Source organism: Ambystoma mexicanum, chromosome 8 (genome assembly GCF_040938575.1).
Source record: "Ambystoma mexicanum isolate Mex_15411 chromosome 8, UKY_AmexF1_1, whole genome shotgun sequence".
In the NCBI taxonomy this organism is placed as follows: domain Eukaryota; kingdom Metazoa; phylum Chordata; class Amphibia; order Caudata; family Ambystomatidae; genus Ambystoma; species Ambystoma mexicanum.
The window spans coordinates 403,470,821-403,486,160 of record NC_090929.1 but is presented as its reverse complement, the minus strand read 5'-3'; the positions used below and the strand labels follow the sequence as shown (position 1 = coordinate 403,486,160).

The 15,340-nt window shown below is 43.2% G+C and overlaps 1 protein-coding gene across 1 annotated transcript in view; it reads left to right on the top strand.

The window, feature by feature from the left end:
* Positions 1-15,340, top strand: part of LOC138473605 (butyrophilin subfamily 1 member A1-like) — a 324,409-nt gene that overhangs the window by 265,236 nt on the left and 43,833 nt on the right. The window contains exons 5-6 of the mRNA XM_069612162.1: positions 9,264-9,284; positions 10,276-10,302. Coding sequence (XP_069468263.1) covers position 10,302 — 1 coding nt within the window. The 5' untranslated portion in view covers positions 9,264-9,284; positions 10,276-10,301. The remainder of the gene's footprint in view (positions 1-9,263; positions 9,285-10,275; positions 10,303-15,340) is intronic.

Sequence of the window (15,340 nt, the reverse complement as noted above, 5' to 3'; positions counted from 1 at the left end):
CTTAAAACTTCTCCGCCTGAGCGATGGAGACCTCGGATGTAGACCAACTGTCACAGTTATTGGGGGAGCTGAGGGCAGAGGTACACGCAGCTCGTTCAGAGACCAACGCTTTGAGGCGTGAATTGGCAGTGAACCGAGATAAGACAGATGAAATAGCCCGCCAATTGCTTCAGACTCAAGCAGGGATGGCCCCATTACCTGGGGGAGCCACAACCACACCAAATGCACCAACCCAGCCCATAGCAGCTCCAGTACAAGTAGTCCTTCCTGGCAATATACCCCTGGCGCCCCTGGAAAGATACTCGGGGGAACCCAAAAAATTCAGTACATTCATGAACCAGTGCCGTCTACATTTTCTGTGTAAACCCGGAGTTATTTCCCTCAGACCAGTCCAAAGTAGCCTTCGTGCTGTCATATTTGGGGGGACATGTTGCGGAATGGTCAGTACCGTTAGTCAACCGGGATGACCCTTTGCTTAGAAATTTTGCAGGTTTTCAACGTGAATTGGAAAAGCTTTTTGCCCGTAGCACACAAGGGCAGGCTTTGAACAACAAGTTGTTATCCTTGCGACAAGGGAATCAAGATCTTTTGGTCTACAGGTCGTCCGTCAACCACCTGGTAGCCGAAACAAACTGGGCTGAGGAAAACTGGACAACCATTTTTTACCGAGGGCTAAGAGGAGAGCCTAAAGACATCCTGGCACAAGTGGTTAATCCCCCCGATGGGTGCGCAGAGTACATAGACCTTGCTCTTCAGCTCGATCATCGTTTGCAGACCCGGAGGGTCGATCGCTCACGCTCGGAGAGCAGGACATTTTACATGCGGCCCAAAGACACAGCAGTTCGTGAGCCCACGGAAACACACCCCGAACACATGCAACTTGGGGGAGTCCGAGGCCCCCTCTCCAAGGCTGAACATGATAAAAGGCGGCAAGAACAATTATGCTTATACTGTGGGCAATCCGGCAATTTTCTTCGCAACTGTCCGGTCAAACCGCCCCGAAAGACTGTAGGTGCCATGGATGGGGTAAAGGAGGTAACTGAGGCGGAAAACTCCAACGCCCGGCAAACTTAGAGGTCGGTTTGTCGAGCGCAAGTAGAACTCCCAGACCTCTCATTTTACCATCTCAGTTACCATCGTGGACCAGCGCCGACCCACTAGTTTACATGCACTAGAAGCTTTTGTGGATAGTGGAGCTTTAGGGAACTATCTGGACCTCGAAATGGCCAACAAGATCGACTTACCAATTTGTTCAAAGGAGACTGTTGACAATGTAACCGCTGTCGACGGAACTCAACTACTATCAGGACCAGTTACCTGTTGTACCACCAAAGTCATCATGCTCTGTCAAGATGGGCACAAGGAGGAAATTTCATTTGATCCGATTCCGTCCCGCAGTTCCAGATGATCCTTGGCATACCCTGGCTCGGGAAACATAACCCACTCATAGATTGGCGTCGTAGATCCTTAACCTTCCCCAGGGATTGCAGACACTGTTATGAGTCAGGTGGGGCATCGGAGCATCCAATAACAGCATCACAGACAATTCTCCCACGGTTGGGGATGTTGGGAGTCTTGCCTCCCGAATACCAGGAATTCCGTGATGTATTCGCCAAAGAACAAGCCAACGTTCTGCCCCTGCACCGTCCTTATGACTGTCAAATTGACCTGGTCCCAGGGGCAAAGGTTCTGTGCAGCCGCATATATGCTTTGACGGAAGGGGAAAACGCTCACCTGAAGGCATACCTGGACCAATACCTTGCAAACGGTTTTATCCGCCCCTCCAAGTCCCCCGCGGCGTCTCCCCTCTTCTTCGTCCCTAAGAAGGAGGGGGATCTAAGGATTTGCATAGACTATCGCACATTAAATCAGGTCACGGTAAAAAAACGGTACCCATTACCTGTGATACCCATATTGCTCGATCAAGTGCGCCATGCGCAAGTGTTCACGAAATTGGATCTTCGAGGGGCCTATCACCTTGTGCGTGTTAAAGAGGGCAACGAATGGAAGACCATGTTCCGCACCAGGTATGGCCTCTACGAATACCAGGTTATGCCGTTCGGATTACGCAACGCGCCGGCGGCTTGCCAACACTTCATGAATGATGTTCTACGAGAACTGCTCGACGTATGTGCCGTGGTGTATATAGACGATATCCTAATCTATTCGGCTTCAGTACAAGAACATGTATCTTATGTAAGGGCGGTTCTTCACAAATTGCGCGACAACCTCCTCTATGCCAAGCTTGAAAAGTGCTCCTTCCACGTCACCGAAGTTGAGTTTTTAGGATTCATCTTGTCGCCAGAAGGCATCCGTATGGACAACAGGAAGGTAGAGGCGATTCTCACTTCGCCATCACCTTCGTCTCTAAAGGGAGTGCAGAGTTTCGTGGGTTTCGCAAATTTCTACAGACGCTTTATACCCAGATTCTCGCATTTGGTGCATCCTATTACTTCTCTTCTACGCAAGCATCGGAGATTTGAATGGACCCCGGCAGCTGAGGAAGCATTTTGTGCTCTGAAGAGCCGATTCACATCCGCCCCAGTACTACAACACCCGCAACCAGATCTCCCTTACATTGTAGAGACTGATGCATTAAGCGTGGCAATGGGAGCGGTCCTGTCCCAACGAAATACAGACACTGGCCAACTTCACCCCGTGGCTTTCTGGTCGAAAAAATTCTCACCAGCAGAACTAAATTATGCAGTTACGGATAAAGAACTGCTTGCAATAAAAGAAGCCCTCAAGGAATGAAGACACTACTTGCTTGCAACTAAACATACCATTACCATAATAACAGATCATCGGAATCTCCAGTACATGCGTTCCGCTAAAGCACAATCATCTAGACAGCTCCGTTGGGCTCTGTTCCTATCAGAGTATGATTTTGTGATTACCTATCGGCCTGGAGTTAAAAATGGGAAAGTGGACGCTTTAACGCGAATAGGCAAAGGGGAACAAGCTTACAGAATCCCTGATCCGGTGGACATCATCCCTGGGGACAAGATCCTCGGTTTGTGTGAAAATAATTCTTCGTGGGAAGAAGTCAAACAGAAGGTAAGAGACATCCTGCCCGTAAAGGAAGTTGAGACATGGGAAGAGAAAGGATATAATTTTTCTGTCAAGGACGGGCTACCGTACTATCGGGACCATCTGTACCTTCCAACACATACCCTAAAGGAAGAAATACTTGAAAACTATCACGACTCTCCAATGGAAGGCCACCCAGGAGTGAGTAAGACTACTGAAAAGATAGGGAGATACTAGTGGTGGCCAAACTGGCGCCAGCATGTTCAAGATTTTGTCAACTTATGCGGGACATGTGCCCAAAACAAGGCCTCAAAGCAAAGACCTGCCGGCTTGTTGCAACCACTTGTTACACCACCCACACCTTGGCATACAGTCTCTATGGACTTTATCACAGACTTACCTTCCAGTTCCCGATGCAACACCATCCTTGTGGTGGTGGTGGATTTATTCACTAAAATGGCCCACTTTATCGCTCTTAAAGGAATTCTGTCAGCCCAGGTCTTGGCAAGAGAATTCCTCTATCACATTGTGAGGCTGCATGGGTTTCCATCCATATTAATCTCAGATAGGGGGAGCCAATTTGTATCTCGGTTCTGGAAGGGTTGCTGTTCTCTGGCCGGGTTAGAAATCCGGTTGTCTACCAGTCACCATCCTCAGACAGACGGCCAGACTGAGCGTACCAACCAGACCTTAGAGCAGTACCTCCGTTGTTTATTACATCAGACAGAACACTCTTGGGAAGAGATCTTATGGATAGCCGAATACGCTTATAATAATTCAATAAATGCCTCCACCCACATGACACCATTTTACACTCTGTATGGCCGAAACCCGAGAACCTCAGCATATGACCCACCAGAAGCCATCGAAATGCCAGCCATAGAGAATTTACATGAGAGGATTTCGCAAGCAAATAAGGATGCAATTGAATACCTTAACACAGCTAAGGTCACACAGAAGAATTATGCTGCGATAAAAGGCCCCTAACTACCAAGTTGGAGATTCTGTATGGCTAGCAACTAAATATATAGCATTGAAGCGAGCCAGGAAATTTCAACCCAAATCCTTAGGGCCATTCACAATAGAAAAAGTAGTAACTCCAGTCGCCATGAGGTTAACTCTACCCTCACAAATGCGCATGCATCCCGTGTTTCATGTGTCCTTGTTGAAGCCAGTACAGCCCGGGACTAGAACTATAACACCCCCAACCCCTCTGGTGGTACAAGATCGTCCTTCCAGTTTGATCTTCATCACGTGGACCATCTGGCTTCTGCAGTCCATCCGGATTTCCTTTCTGCAGAGGTACTTCTTAACAAACCTGTTGGGGAAAAGACAAAAGAAAAGCGGATTAGTCACTATAGACAATTCTGGTACAAGAACCCCAAAAGACATACTTCTTTTCTCCTTACCTGCGCCTAGTGAAGTAACTGGGCCTCATCCTTACCTGCGCCTAGTGAAGTAACTAGGCCTCGGCGGATACTTGGACATTGGACAGCCATTTAAAGGTCAGTGAATAAACTGCCCTTGGACTAATTCCCGGATCTCCGGAACAACAAAGACTCAAAAAGGCGGTCTTTCGCCACAACACTCACGAACGGGGACAGCATCCCATACAGCACAACAGCCATCTGGCCCCGCACCATAGCGCCCCTGCTGAGCCAGGACAGAGAGCCCGACTTACCATATTAGGAGAAAGAACCCCAGGCGAGAGAGAGAGAGAACAGAATTCAGATAGGAGAGCAGGGGCCTAGAGAATCCATCGCTCCTGCAGAGTTTTCAGGTGAGCGTGACAGTGGTCAGGCGAGCGGTGAACGCTCATTCAAAGGTCTCGTGAATTGTGTTGTGAACTATGAAAGTGATTTTTAAAAGGCTTGCACCTAACCGAGGGAAGTCTATATGAGTTTGACCTGTGGTTGCAAAACAAAAGCAAAGGAAGATAACCCAGTACCAGAAAATAAAACAACATAGTTTGATCCCTGCTGAGGGAAACTAAACTGAAAGTGAACCATTGTGTGAGAGTGAACTACAAGGACTAGAAAGCCTTTTGAGATCTTAGCCCGACTGAGGGGGATTTGAGATCTGAGTTCAACTGAGGGGGGGGTCTGAGATCTGAGCCCTACTAAAGGGGATCCGAGATCTGAGCCTAACTGAGGGGGATCCGAGATCTGAGCCCGACTCAGGGGAATCCGGGGTGAACCATGAGTCACCCGAGAAAGAATATCTTATTTCGAAACATTGTATTAAGAGGATCTGAGCCCGGATGAGGGGGATCCAAGGTGAAGAACATTGTGTTCAAAGGATCTGAGCCCGGCTGAGGGGTATGTGGGGTAAATAGTGAATCACCTGAGACACCAAGTACTTTGAAAAGCTGAAAGAGGAAAATAATGTGTCTGTTGCATCAGGCTCAGACATTGGCACAGAAGGCCCTGATGGTACTGCACCCTGGTGCTAGAGAAGCCAGAGAGTGTACCACCTTGTCCCATGCTGAAAACGCGGGGAAGGGAGGCTTACGGCCTGAACATCCTGACATATCATTTTGTGAACACTTCTTTCTTTTTTAACACTGTTTCCCACACTATTTATATTTAGAGGTAAGGATTGGGAATAGGTTGATTAGTATAGGCCCTTTTATTTTGACAAGACACCACTGGGACTACGTTATTATTATTTACTGGCCATAGCTTGCTCCCATCTATAGATTTAGGATTAGATGGGTGTTTTTCAAACCCCTTTAAGTCAATAAACACCCTTGAACTGTGATCACTTGTGTCTGTCGTCTTACTGTTGATACCATGGTTTCTTTACAGCCCTCACAATAATTTGTGATTGCCAAGTCTTTACATTGGCTTGCTTAGCAGGCATAGACTCCCAAAAAATACACCCCATATGTTGATGATGTTTCTCAACATGTCAAAGGGGGGGGGCTGTATGCTCTGGACACTTTTGAATTTAAAATCATATTTCATCCCACATTTTATTGTAGAAACATAATACATTGAGGAAATGCATATTGTTGCATTCCCGCGGGCCTTACGAATGCAGGTATCTGCAGCATACATTTTTGCGATAATATGGGATTTATTTATTAATATTTATAATTGTATTAGGGTTTTGGATCTGAAGTGTTAGATATATTTTCTGAAGAAGTTATGCCTAATTCTGTGGTAGCTTATTATGGTGATAAATAGTGGTATTTATTGTAGCATAGCACCTCTTGTGATAACCCCCTTTTATAATATTGGCACTCTCCTCGGAACATACTCTAACAAATGTCTCCTTTCACCCCGTTTTTTTTGGTAATATCAGATACTGGATTTAATACACTTGGCTTGGGCGGTAACTTTACCTTTCAGTAGCTTATCTACGATGCTGAAAAAATGCCCTGATGGCAGATCTGCACAGTTGTAAACATGCAAAATGAAATACTGCACACACACTCGCTTTCTAACTATAGATTTCACATCAAATTATGCTCATGAAAGTGTCCACTATCGCGCACTTTTCTGTTTGTGCAGATTAAATAGAATAACCAAAGGTCACAAAGTGCATCAGAACACAAAATAATTTTTATACTGTGTCTTTATTGTGACAGATAAACTTACCAATTACACATGCTAACAGCTCTGCAATGAACACATGTGTTAGTGCGAATGTGGAAAAAAAAAAACAATTACAAAAAGCACATCTCAAGAATAAGCTGAACTGTAATCAGTCCTATTAACCCGACCTTGAAGTGCAGGGCTTGGCAGGAGTTACACATTATGAATCTCCAACTATAAAATCAAAACCAGGGCTGCTTTCACTTTTGACATTGAAACATTACACATGAAATGACCCCCCCAACTGACTATCGTACAGGCACATCTAGCATTGCCACACTTAAAACCATAATTAGCTAGAAATTGATGAGATTCCTTGTACTGCTGACCGTGGAAAACCCCTCTCTCTTGGCTCGCCACTGATAAGGAAGATCACGATCCTAGCAGCTCCCAGTACTGACTCAGCCCAGCTCCCGGCAGAGGGTCCCTACTTCCCAAGTCACTCCTGCACGTCGGCCTGCAAGTCTAAACTCACACTCTCTCCCTGCTTCTTTTAACACCTCTTGCTGTCATTCAAGAATAACCCTTTCCTTTGCTTAGCACATGTCACCTCATCTGTTCAGCCCAGTATTTTTCCCCCTCGAAAACAACAATTTAACTACTAGAACTGTAACATTGCTTCCTGCACACAACTTTTCAACAGGGCACATTCCATCTTTGCAGCTCAAGCCATGCTGAATGAAACCACACACCTGCTTGTACGTTTAACTCCATTGCAGAAGAGCACTCATTTTCAGGTTATTTCATCTGAGCCCATTTGCACTTATTTGTTAATGACAGGTTATAAGTTATTGGGAAGGGGTTGTTAGTTCATATTAGTATTTATATATCTATAGTGCAAACCAGACAGATGAAATGTTACCCTGAACTCTTAGCATTTTTAAATCATGTACTCGCTGCCAGAATATGTGCACTTCATTTACGATGCGTGCCGGCCATTTATGATGTTTGCATTTCTACATGAACCCCCTACCTCACAAAACTATGCCTACACGTGGCATCTTAAAATACAAAGAGTGCACCTTTGTTTTCGAATTGTACATGTGAAAACATGTCTTGACCTGCCTGTTGCTAATGATTGACTGAATCTGCTGACAGGTTTTATTTTTGCAAAGCATTTTATGGCTCCAGCTGTAGAATTTTATTGAAAGGCCTAGTTCAAAGTTCAGATCTTCAATGCAATAATCTTTGTTTGAAGTTTGGTCTCACTTTCACAGGCCATATTGTCCTGTAAACAGTTTAGATTTTATCAGTTCGAGACCCTCAATTTTGAATTTCATTTCAGCAATTTTTTTGTGTTGGGGAGAGCGTTAAATAGATGGTGTCAGTGTTGTAAGAACTGTAATGATTTTCTTTGATGGCTTAAATTAAATATGTCAGTTTTCCCATTCTGGCCACGCTAATTCCTGAGGTTTAAAACGAGTGCATTCAACCATGTTTGCAGGGCCAAATTGAAAAATTAGCTTCTTCCCTGGATATTCAGCATTAGGAAAGCTACTTTCGAAAACCAATTATTTCAAAGGCATATATGTGCACAAGCCATTCTTTATAAATACCTTACAATTATATATTTCCTTTGTATTGAACATACCCAGCCTAAACAGCAGATTTTAGTTCATACACCATGTAATTTTCTTTTGTCTCTTGCTGAAATGCAAAGGTTCTTCATTTGAAAAGCATACCAACATTTTAGTTTGTAATATTAGAGATGAAAACATTAAGCTCGGTTGAAAAACTAGCAAAGTTTTCTGGGTCGGATAGGGAATTGACCCCAGGTTTTCTTTTATGTTTGTCGATATTTTCCCAGTAACGTATACATTGGTGCCAGGACTTTGGCTTTCAGTGAATTGTTCCTATTGCAACAGGGTGCCATTTTAGATGACTGCAGAAAGTTTTATTTGACCAAAAAGGGCTTTTATCATTTCTCCCTGTGATTTTAAAGTTGTTGAAGAAAAGTACAACCTGTGAATTAATCGAGGCATTATCCTGGTGCCTCTTCACGTCAGGCAGCCCTCGTTTGCTATCTTATTTTCCCCTAAATTGGTCATTTGCACACATTCATGAGAAATATTTAGGCCCCCAAAGCAACAGCTAACATCTTCATGCTACATTTCACACCAAATAATTTCTTAAATTCCCATGCTAAGCACAAACAAGCACACATACAATGACACTATATAAACCACACACAAAACACTATTAACACATTAACATTATCCAAGCAAATGTGTAAGTTGAGGTTTCAAAAATGTTGAGTTTACACAGGGTTTAACAATGGAGTAAACCTAAAGCATTGTCAACGTTTTTAGAGTTTGAGTTTGTATAGATAGTAATCTTATGCTTTTAAAAATAAAATTCTATAGATTAATTGATAGATAATGGCAATATATACAAACATAGCTAATGCACCAGATCGTTTAGTGTAAGTGTGTTTCAAAGTGGCAGGAATCCTACATGAAGTGCTAAATAAAACATGTTTCATAAATGTATCTAGAAACATGTTTCCAGTGAATATTTTGAATGTGTTTTCAGGCTCAGTAATATGTATATGTATTAAATGTAGAGAAAGCATTCTTAAGCAAAAGCAAATGACAAATGTTTTGGTTTTTAATATTTATTTTCTTTTCAATACAGAAGTAGTTGCTGCCGAACTAGGTACGTTATTTAAAGCAACAACCCTATATATAATAATTTCCTTTAGAAAGCCTGGGCAATGGGAACTGGGCCTGTGCACATCAATCCTTACCCTGAGACCCGGCTAAAATGTGTGTTTTCAGAAGACCTTTGAACCCCAATGCAGTCACTGACACCACAACCATTGTATCCTCACTTCCTCACTTCCGACTCCTGGTGGTGTCCAAATCAGCATGCATGATTCAATGGTATACACGTTTTAATGTTAGGGTTAGTGCTGTGGAAAATAAAATGAGCTCCAAGCTCAGTGTGCATTATATACTTAGTGATTCAAGCATGCAGCCATTTTATCGCAGAGATATTTGTCAACTATGAGAACTGTCATCATTCTTCTGTTCCCAAAAAGCTCCTTGATTTTAAGCAAAGCCAGAAAGAGACCTGCTATGCTATCTGCCCCAATTCTGTTTCTCATATGGGTATTTAAAATAGTACAATAGACGTGTACCAGACTGTTCATCTACAAATAATTACCTGCTAGCAGCAGCAAATCATGTATATGATTATTCTAGGTTTTGATAATGTGCTTTGCTCAGTAAGACAGGTGTATTGTTTTTTATCATGCCTGCAATATTTACTGGAAGTGATTATTAGAAATAAACAGTGTTAACTGTTAAAAACGAGCCAACTACAATGTTAGTGCACTTAAATAAGTTGCCTTTTTAAATACCTGCTTTTATCATAGTCCTCCCCACACTCATCTGGCTTGCCAGCTTTCAGCAATTATTGGGTTGGTTCAAGCAAATGTGCACTTGACTATGCAACGCTCACCCACATAGAAGAAAGAGACGCACATAGATTGAGACAGAGCAAAAGACATGTACATGGGGGTGGGGAGAGAGAGAGAGAAAGAGCACGCTTGATTGGCAGATGATACAACAGCTACTGCTACTTGTATTTGATTTCAGTATTATTTTCTTTCTTCCTAAACCTTTCATTTTCCTGTTGTTTTTAGAATGGAGGCGAGCAAGAACATTTTCAAGTAAGCATAACCCTTTTTTTAATAACTTTATCTGCCAACTAACTCTAACTCGAGCCCTAAGTATCCCATCTTGATATAATCTGCTGAATAATATTGTTCAGCTTGTAGTGTAAATGCAATGTAGGGAATACAGTTTTACCATTAGAATTGTGCATATAGTTTGGACTCAAATTCCTAAAACGTTGCACTGAACATTCACACACTCAGGATCCATCAACGGGAAGGCATTTCGTGAAGTGAAAAAACGTATGCCGGCTATACCCAGCACCACAATAGGGCTCTAGGTAGAGACTAAGAAGGTATCCAGGAGTTACCAGTCATGTGGCAAAGGACCATGCCCTGTGCAAAGGTTCCACTGGGTATGCCCAGTCAACCCAATGGGAGGGTAGGACGTGCCAGAACCATGCCAAGGCAAAGTGTATAGAATATATTGGGGCTCTTATAAGAACCCAGGTATGTCTGAAGGCCATGCCACAGCAAACATATCTAATGGACATGGATACATAGGGTGTGTATGAGGTGCTTGGATCACGGGCAAAGGACATGCCCAAGGCAAAGTGTCCACTGGGCACTGTCGCAGGTCATGCCCTGTAGCATCAATGGTGCACAGTGGGCACATTGTGTGGCTAAGAGGTGCAGGGGACATGGCCATCGACCATGTGTCGGGCAAAGTCACCATTGGGCATGGGTGGCCCTGTTTGATGGGCCTACTGCAGCTTTTGTAGGAGCCTGGATCATGAACACAATGTCCACTTGCCATGGCAATCTAGGTATGTTGATCATCAGAAAATCGTAACTTTAGTCAAAAACCTTTAGTTAACGGGCATTAAGTTTAAGAATATCATACAAAAACCTATTCAATTCGGTGAAAAAACATTGGCTAATCAGATATAGGTCTGGATGGACCCAGAACTTCAAGAGGAAATCAAGCTGCTGGCTAAGAAGTCAGTCTAACTCAAGGGAAATCTCCCCTCCAAGTGGTGAACCCGACAGAATTATAGACGCTGGCGGGATGTCCCCAGAAGCCATCCTCCAAAAGCTAGTCACAGAACAATTCAAGGTCTTGGGAATGTTGCAGAATGTTGCAGAATACTGTAACCCAGCCCCCCCCCAAGCCCTTCTTCAATCAGCGGCCATTATACAGAGGTTCAGTCCTGTGGACAATCCACAGACATTCTCCGGTAATCTGAAAAGTATAACAGGCCCCAAAGTGGGAAAAGGAGTGCTCAGCCTAGTTTATAGATACACTGCTAACAAGTAACTGGTATTATATAACGAGCTCATGCGATAAGCTTGGTTAAAGTAATTTATTACCTTATTTTGTTTAAGCAATGTCATATAACAGACCCAATCTTCCCTCCACTTCAGGAACTGTCTCTTCCCTCTTGATACCTAACAATCCTCTTTCCTCATGGGATTCCAGGCTCTGGGGTATTAGCATAGATGCATCCTATACAATCGAAACGTTCTATACAATCATTCTATGTCTTACCATATGCATCTAATGGTTACAATTGATTACAACGAATACAAAAAAGCTGCATGCAGTAAACCCAAAAAACATATTTTTTTAACACCACCCCGAACCAACCCCCACACTTTTTAACCCATTAACCCAACCACCATATATTTAATTTTCTGTAGTTTTCCTTATTGCATTCGTTTTGTTGTTTTCGTTAAAATCACTGCATACCGCATGTAAGTGCATTGAAACTATTTACTGGAATATATATTATGTTAATACAGCATTTCAGTTAGATGATGTAATAACATACTGGTTTTAACATCACATATAACACACCTCCTTCCCTCTAATCAGACAACAGTACATTTCCTTTATCTCCAATGCAATCCTCACCCGTACCACGCATCACTGCTACCCTGTCTTTGCACCGCTTCTCAGCGTTGCTCAACCTCACAGTGTTTCCCAAATCCACCTTTACCTTCAAAGGTCTTGAATATTTCATAGATCCCTTTTCCACTTTCCTTCCACTCCCCACCTTCACCAATGTACCTTTTTGCATAACACATTGTTTGACACAGTTCTTACTATCATACCCCTCCTTTGATTTTATCTGTCCATCCACAACTCTTCTTCACACAACTTCTTCTGACACAATAGAACGTCCAATCCCAAACTTGTTAATCCATCCGGGATGTAGCCTGGGGTTGGGAAGACTCCTCCTCAACGTTTCAAATGGGGATACTCCTGTCACCTAATGCGGTGCCAATCTTTATTGGACCACATATTCCATTACCGCACGCACCCAATCACCTCCTGTTGCAACTGCAATTCTTATAACATCCATCAAGGTACTATTAAATCTCTCCACCGTTACATTCCACTTGGGGTTGTACAGTACCATGGTTGCATGTTGCACTCAGTTCTCCTTCAGAAACTCCTCAATTCCCTTAGCCACAAACTGCGGACCATTATCTGAAACAATCTTTCTAGGAAAGTCTTCCCTCCAAAATGCATATTCTAAGAACTGTATGACTCTGCGTGCACTCATCTCTTTCAGCACGCAAATTCTGGCCACTTTCATATCAAGTCCACCACCACAATCGCGTAAGTGTTCTGACAACCTCTTGCAGTTATGAGCCCTAAAATGTCTACAGCTACCACATCCCATACAGAACTTGCTGGTTCCACAACAGTCATAGATGAAGCCCTAGTTTTAAGAACTGTATCACTGTTTCTAAAACCCTCACCTTCCTTTACCAATCCTTCAATATCTCCATCCATTACAGGCCAAAACAAATCCTGGTGAATAAGTCCCTTGCTATTGCAAATACCTAAATGTCAATCACTGGCAATTCTAAGTACATAAATCTTCCCTCATTTCTTTTGGTAACACCATTTGATTCCCTCATGTCGGAATCCCTTTGTCAACACTTAACTCATGTTTATTCTCTGTATCCTTTTAGTGCTTTGTCTACTTCCTCCAGTGGCTATCCCTCTTGTATGTACTTCACAACGGTTTTGTAAACCTCATCCTCAGCACACTGTGCTCTCCAATCATCCTCATTACCGACTATGCAATTCAAGAAAACATCTCCCTCTACATTCATCATCATCCATTATGGGATTGGGTGAAAATGCATCAGTGATGGTATTCAATTCACCTTTTATATGCCTTACTTCAAAGTCCAGTCCCTGCATAGCTGTGATCCATCTAATAATCCTTCTTGACACTCTTTCTAGACCTTTCTTGTTAAAAATACCAACCAATGGTTTGCGATCCATTACAATAACGAATGTCCTTTCCCAAACAAGTTATTTGAACTTCTCCACACCCTCCCCCCCCACACACACATGCAAAGGCCTCCCTTTCTCCCTTTCCACCACTGAGCAATATTGTTTCCGCATCCTTGAGCACTCACTATGCAAATGACACTGTTTGGACCTCAAACCCCTTCCGCTGCATTAACATGCATCCTAACCCATTCTCACTTGTGTCCGTGTACAGGTGCACCTCCCAATCCTTTTTGAACCCCTTCAATATCGGGGCACTTAGCAAACAGCTTCTTACATCTTAAAATTCACTTTTACAGTTCTCACACCATCTGAACCACCTCCCCCTCTTTACGAATCTTCTCATTGCGTTGGTCCTCTCAGCCAGATTTTTTATACACGTTGCATAATATTCCACCAGTCCCAAATATGAAGACAATTCAGCTTTGTCTTTTGGGGCTTTCATCTCTCTTATTGCCTCTAATGTGGCAAACTCCAGCTTTATGCGTGTCCAGACAATTCATGCCCTAAATACTTAACCCTCTCTATCCTAAACTTACATTTTTTCACCAATATTTTTAAGCCGGTTTCACAAATCCTTCTCAGCACATCTCCCAATCATGTTCCTCCACATCTTTTCCCCACACCAATATATCATCTTGATAACAACACACTCCTGTTACACTTTGAGCAATTTGTTCATGACCCTCTGAAATACGCTTGATGCCGATATCAAACCAAACCAGTGGTCGAAGTGGGCTTGAGCGGTGCTCCTCTTCTTCTTTTAATCAAGTTTTACTGTTCCTATACTTTTATTATTAAAAGAAACCGTTCCGGAATGGTATCGTTTTAAAATAAAAGTCTAGTAAGAAGTTGAAACTTTCACTTTCAGTGCACTGCACTGAACGTTCCCCTAAACAGCAGGCGCATGTGTTTTGGGGTTTGTATTGTGTGTGGGAGGGGGCGAGGCGATGGGGTTTGTGAGGAGCAGTGGAGGCCAGTAGGGAACATAGTTCCGCTACTTCTTTTCATACACTTCAACCACTGAACCAAACGGCATTCTCTTATAGCAATACAGACCAAACAGCGTTATAAATGCTGTCATCTCTACTGAAGATGGGTCCAGCCTCACTTGATGGTATGCTACTTTTAACTTTAATGTAGGAAACAGCCCTGCACCCTCAATCCCATTCAACAAATCCTTAATCTTTGGTAATGGAACCTGTCTGGAACCACACACTTGTTAAGTGCCCTGAGATCAATGTATAGCCTCACACATCCATTCGGTTTGCGTACTGCCACAATGGGTCTTATCCACTCAGCTGCTTCTGCTTCTTCTATAATACCCTCACTTAACATTCGCTTAAGCTGTTTCTCAATGTCTGCTCGTACGGCTAAATGTATCATTCCGGCCTTGGCCTTCACCGGCACGGCTCCAGGCTTCAGTTTGATCATATTCACAAACCCTTTCAAATATCCAGTTTTTCGCCCAAACATACTTGGATACCATTTGGTCCCATCCAACTCATTCTGCTGTACCGTCTGTACTTTTCCTGTACCTTTGTGGATAACCACCACCTGAGAGGGATGATCTGGGTCAAGTCTGAATCCCAGATCTGCTTAGGCATCCCAAGATAACAAACGTCTACCTTTTCGTTGTGACCCTTACCATGCCCTGCGCACTGCATTCTCTATATCTAAACTGGGCCCAAATTTCACCCACAATATAAATTGGAGTGTCGCCATAGGCATGTGCTCTTACAGTGGCTTCCTGTAAATCACAAGATGGGAGCTTTGTTTTCC